At 41.7% G+C, this 6,057-nt stretch overlaps 1 protein-coding gene across 1 annotated transcript; it reads left to right on the top strand.

Annotated features, from left to right (window-relative positions):
- The first annotated feature begins 507 nt into the window (after positions 1 to 507).
- On the top strand, positions 508 to 5,888 carry LOC147798213 (uncharacterized). The gene is made up of 2 exons (XM_087141304.1): positions 508 to 627; positions 2,419 to 5,888. The coding sequence occupies exon 2, from the start codon at positions 2,450 to 2,452 to the stop codon at positions 3,998 to 4,000; it is 1,551 nt and encodes a 516-aa protein (XP_086997430.1). The 5' UTR covers positions 508 to 627; positions 2,419 to 2,449; the 3' UTR covers positions 4,001 to 5,888.
- Positions 5,889 to 6,057: the final 169 nt, after the last annotated feature.

The raw sequence follows: 6,057 nt of genomic DNA, 5'->3' as shown, positions 1-6,057 counted from the left end.
CTCAGAGGTTGCAGGTTAGGACCATGTGCAATCCAGAATGGATACAGAGGGAGAGACTAGATGAACATGAACGGTACACACTACGGCTCACAGTCATTCGTGGTTTGCGTGCTTTCGTGGACTATCCCCGTGAATTGTGAATGGGATTTCAGTAACGATGTACTGATTACCTGATAATGTGTCCACCTGTCCTCAACGATCGAACTGAGAGGCCTGATCATTTCTGGATTCGCCCCTGTGTTGGAAGCCCCCCCCCCACTTTTTTTTGGGGGGGGTAAGATAGTTGCGGAGTCGACCTCATCGTTACACTACATGAATATAAGTTTAAAACTTGTACTAACTTGAAGCGCAATGAAATCTCTTTAACTTCAGTTTCTAAAGTTCCTTGACACTGTTGCCACTGACTCCGACCCTATGTTGCGTACTATAAATACCAGAGCTGGGAATTCACCTACCACACGCAACGTACGGTATTTCCCAGCATGAGCAATGCTTCGTGCTGAGTAATTATGAACTTACCACAGCAAACAACCTTTGATCCTGTGTCCTTCCTCTATGAATTTGTCAACTTTTTTCGAAGTATCTTGCAGAAATCGTACACTGGAAAACTGCGAAGGACAATTTCTGGTAAGTGCGAGCCTTTGCAATTTTTTGTGATATAAAAGAGAAACCAGCAGACTAGTGTCATTCGACTTTTATTCTGTGGACGCTCAGCCTCAGAAGAGCGTTCACTAACATTCAACTCGCTCCAACGTCATTACACTGCGAGGTATGTTAGAAAGTCGCGTACAACATTTGACGAGAACGAGTGACAGACCAGAACGAGTGACTTACCTTCTTCTGCAAACTGCTTCTTTGGGTCCGTTTTCTCTGCATAGTATCACGTAGTCGTTTTCTACACGTGTTACAGGGTATCCACATGAAAAGTACACCGGGATAAAAATTACTGTAAAGACAAAACTACTTTATGGGAAAGAGAAATTTATCTCTGGAAAAGGCAGAATGTCCTCTTCGCAGTTGTGTACAGCTTGTGATTTTATTGACACAGACGTGTGAACAAACTAGACCGATGTTAAGGGTACTGAAATCAGAACTGTGACAAATTTGCATGTTTGATGAAGAAGGCTCAACCATGCAAGTGTGCATAATACCAAATGCCTTTGCTTTAAGAACACATTGTTGAAACAAGGACTGTGCCTCAACCAATCAATCTAATCTGCTTTGTTTTCGCTGCTTATCTCAGAAGTTTAATGTGCTGTGCCCTCCACATGGTCACCATTCCTGTCGATGCACATCTGACATCTTACTAACATGTCCCTTAGGCCTACCGCTTGTCTGATCATTTCAGGGTCTCGATGGAGATTATTCACTACTCCCACTACTCCTGAACATTGGCTTGGGGTGTAGTGAAAAATGTTATGCAGGTAACACCGTAAAAGGAACTCGCGTGGTGTCAAATCCGGCAAACGTGACATCGGTATTCTGCACTGTTTTACCGATTTGTAAACAGAATACTGCAATACTGGCTATACATAACAATAAGCCAGTGGCCAAAACCTGTCTCAGAAATGTTTTCAGTGGCAATTTTTGGGTTGACAAAACGAACAGGAAGACCTGCAAACTGAACAGTGCCTTCCTTGAATGCCGCCACAGCAGTGACATCCTCGAGCCCAGTTTTCAGAATAAGCACAGACAACTTTAAAGTGTAGCTGCAATGAATTTTTGTTAGATACCAGTTTTTTCTTCAACTTTGTACTTTCCTACAATGTATGAAGAGACTTTTCCTTTCCTGTTTGGTTAATGCATTGAAAAGTCCTCTTTTTTAAACATGTAGAATTATCTATGCTTTCCTGGACAACTGAGGGCGCTGTTGCTGTGATATCATCCGGGGAAGACATAGTTTTGTGATCAAATTGTGAACCAAGAATTTACTAACTGAAAACATTTCTGAGAAAGGGATAGACGCTTGCTTGTTGTGGTGCATATACACAACCGTGAACCAGTAGGTAGAGGACATTTAATCCGGCAAAATCTATGAAGATGCAGGACATGTCTATGTACAAACCAATGTAACATTGAGGCTTTCTCCCTGGGTGACGTCACAGTTTTGCTGATGACTATGGAAATATTCTTTAGCATAAAAACCAAAAGGGCAGTACCCTTTAAAGTTAAAAAGGGTGTACGCATATAGTACACCTAATAAGCTCTAGAAGATGCTAAATGGTTTTCATATATACATCGAAAAGGAGGTATAAAATTATACAAGAAAGTGCGTAGTTGAAACATTCATTGCGTGTACCTTTAATCGAGCGTACCATTAAAATTCAAAAGAGCTTGCAACTATGAAGGTCGAAAGTTCAAGTTGGGGTATCTTGACCAGACAAGTGACGGAGAATGATTCTGTTTTGGGTTTCACAGATCTTTGGCGGCTGACGCATAATACGGGGAAATGGCATCGCGGCGGACCGTTCTGACGGTCAAATCAGTATTGACCGCCATCAGTGAAGGGCACCTCGAATGTACCATCTGCTGTAACCGATTCATCGAGCCCAAAATCCTCGACTGCCGGCACAGTTTCTGCCTGTCATGCCTGACCCAGCTTAAGAAGGAAAGGGCCCCTTACAGGCAGACTCTGAAATGCCCCCTTTGTCGGCAGGACACCAAGCTGAAAGAGAACGACGTGGCTGAGTTGCCCAATAACTTCACATTGAATTCTCTGGTGGAGGAGTTCGCAAAGCAGGAAGAGCTGCTGGAAGGTCAGAGTTCATCTTCATCATCTCTATCGTGCCCAAAGGAGAAAACAGACGTCGTAGAATGTATTACAGAACTGCCTGAATTCGAAAACCTTTCGAAAATCGGCGATGTTTTGGCGAAAATCAGTGAAGAACACCTGGAGTGCACCATCTGCTCCAACCGTTTCAACGATCCCAAATTGCTGAATTGTGGGCACAGTTTCTGCCTGACGTGTCTGACCAAGCTCAGAAGGGGTCAGATTTTTTACGGCAAGAACCTCACATGCCCACTCTGCAGGCAAGGCACCACGCTGATGGAAAATGACGTGACGAGTCTGCCCAGTAATTTCACACTGAGTTCACTCGTGGAGGAGTTCGCAAAGCAGGAAGAGCTGCTGGAAGGTTGGTGGTCATCACCGTCAGAGATCGAACGTCGAAATGGAACGTGGCAACTGAAGGCAGAAATCGAGACCGTAGATGAATTGTTTATGGGAATGAAAAGGAACAACTCATTTTCAACCATTTTTCACGTCGCGGCATTCTCTAACAATGAAGTAGTTGCAGTTCATTACGGCAAGAAAGAGCTGATTCAGATTTTAGACAGAGGTAAGGTTAAATCTCCGGCTTGCACACTCGAAGTCGAAGATCTTACAAGGCCCAGGCGAGTGGTGGTGAACAAGTATGGCCAACTCATTGTCCTCAATTATCCAGAGGATAACGAGAAGCCTACAGAGGTCAAGATTTTCAGTAGGGACCTCAAGCTCCTCCATGAGTTCGAACCAGAGCAGCGACCCGCATCGTGTATTGCGGTGAATAACAACAACCAGATAGGAGTAGGATGTAACTACCGCCAGGAACTTCTTTTGTACACTCCGGATGGATCCATACTCGACACGCTATCTGCTCCCAGGATCAGTGAGCACTTAGCAAGCTACAAGCAGCGCTGGATCTACACTAACTGGAGGGAGCGAAAGTTACGGTCGATCGACAGCGAAGGGGAGACGGTCTTCGCGGAGGATATTCCCAGCAGTGCTTCTTCCTCAGGCTTGGGTCCGGCCGGAGTGTGTTGCGACAAGAATGGGGACATCTACGTCGCTCTCAACAATGGATCAACGGGGGGCGAGATTCACCGTTTTAGTGAGGAAGGCGAGCACATTGATTGCGTAGTCACGGGATGCGGCTCACCCCGGGGTATCACAATCACGCCTGATGGAGACTATCTGGCAATTGCTGCGTTACGTTCTGCCTACATCTATCAGTGTTTATGAACAGAGCAATGGACCTTATTCACGTGGCATTCATTTCCGACATTAATCCCTGAATCTGTGTGATAAATGGTGAAATGCTGATGAGGATGGCATCAGACTGTTTTATGATTACTTTGCATTCCAAGCCTCCCTTTCAATGGTTTAAGAAATCTGGCTGAAACACTAACGTATGTTTAATCACAAATTTGAAATTATTCATCAGAGTAGACAGGTACTAATTTGATATGAATTTCATGTTATTGCTCTCATTTCTACTCTCAGCTTTAAAACAAATTGAAGAGTTAACCTCGCTTTCCATTTCAATATGGCCGACCCATTAAACGAGTCAAGAATCAAGTCAAGAATCGAGGGAATAGCCAGTATAGAGAAACGAAAGCCAATGCATGATCGAAAGCTCTGTAAAGGCAAGAATGAAAAACTCATTCTTAAATAGAGTGAGTCCCTCATAAATCCACCCAAAAAGAGTGAAACACCACTCCAAACGAATGAAAAACCACTCTATAAGAGCATGATAATCATTTTTAAAGAGGAGCCATATAAACGACATCTTTTTTTCGAATCGTCCTTTATATGGCTCAATTTCACTCCGCCATGGAGTGGTTTTCACTCGTTTTAGAGTGGTTTAATAAGGTATTCACGTTTTAGGGTGAGTTTTCACTCTTTTGCATTTAGAGAGGCATATGAAATCGATTAAATTAAGCGTGTATAGGCCATGTTTTGGCTAAGAACTTAACACAGAAGCTGCATTGCGTTGCCAATTCCTAAACGCCAGTGTTCAAATGCTAAACACTGTCCATCAATAATGTAAACTTATCTGAATTTAAACACGTTTACAAATTTATAGCAAGAAAGTGTCTTGAATGTTTTCAACACAATTTTTGCAGAGTAGTCATCAAGACAGTGGAGTTTGTCATGAAATAAACATTTTTGATTTTAATTATTGATAATAACATGAATTAAATTCTATTACTGATGCTTCAGGGCAAAAGTCAAAATTTATTGTACAAATCATTTCTAAGAAAGCTGCTACTCAACAGTGAGTTGGCGTCCCACACTAAAAAAACAATATGTATAGAACTGCTTTTATTTTTTTAAGAAAATGAATAAATTTGTCGTCATACATTAACATCTCTTTTCAGTGACGTATTATCCTAGTAAATCAACCGGTACTAGAATAGATCGTTTTACATCACTGTTATTAATAATTGGCGTGAATAAATATGCTATAAGTAATCTCTCTTACATAATCCTCTTAAATTTTGTACTGCACATGTATTGTACAAACTTTCATGTATACTTCCACGCATTCCACAGTTGTATCAATTTTTTGGGAGAAGCTATATAGCCCACAGCCCACTCAAGCCAAACTAAATCCTAAGCGAGGACCATTTCCTAAAGTAAGTGGTGCATAGCATCCCCAGACGGATGCTGTGTGATTGAAAAAAAACACGCTGACGGGAGGGCACATGAAGTTTGGACTTCTAGCCCACATTGAGATGAAAGCAGAAGCATACAGTTCAAGAGTTACGGAATGGCGGAATGCAACAGGTTGGAGAAGTGAATAGCAAATTAGTGACAGCTAATGGATCATAGATGCAAAAAGTGGGACTGTATTTTAATACAAAGACTGGAAAACAGAAAATGAAAGCACTGAATGACGTGTTACAAACACAAACATATTCCTACATGAACTCAGTAATATCTTACTTTCGTTTTCATTTTGCACAATTTGTATTATTTATTTCAATCGGGGGTAAAATGCTAGTTTGCAATAAGAAGCAGACCTCTGACTGCGTGAATGGATTAGGACTTCCGGTAACGAACGTATAAGATGTATCATTGCTGTCATAATTATTAAGGAAAAGCATAAATATCTCTCCTTATCCGATTTCCCACCCGTGTTCGTTTGTTTGTGTTTATTTGTTATCACTCCAATAAACGAAACCAACACTATCAGCCTCGTTTTCTCTTAAACTCGTCTCTTAAACTTCTCTTAAACAAACTTAAATTTGTCGTGAGTTGACACTATTCTTAATAATTCGCTTCTAAAATTGCAG

This window comes from Acanthaster planci, linkage group LG09, assembly GCF_054643075.1.
Source record: "Acanthaster planci isolate LZ-2023a linkage group LG09, COTS_SCS, whole genome shotgun sequence".
NCBI classification, from domain to species: Eukaryota; Metazoa; Echinodermata; class Asteroidea; order Valvatida; family Acanthasteridae; genus Acanthaster; species Acanthaster planci.
This window is presented reverse-complemented; position numbering and strand designations above follow the sequence as displayed.

Coding starts and splice junctions, on each gene's coding strand:
- LOC147798213 (XM_087141304.1), top strand. CDS start 2,450: ATGGCATCGCGGCGGACCGTTCTGACGGTCAAATCAGTATTGACCGCC.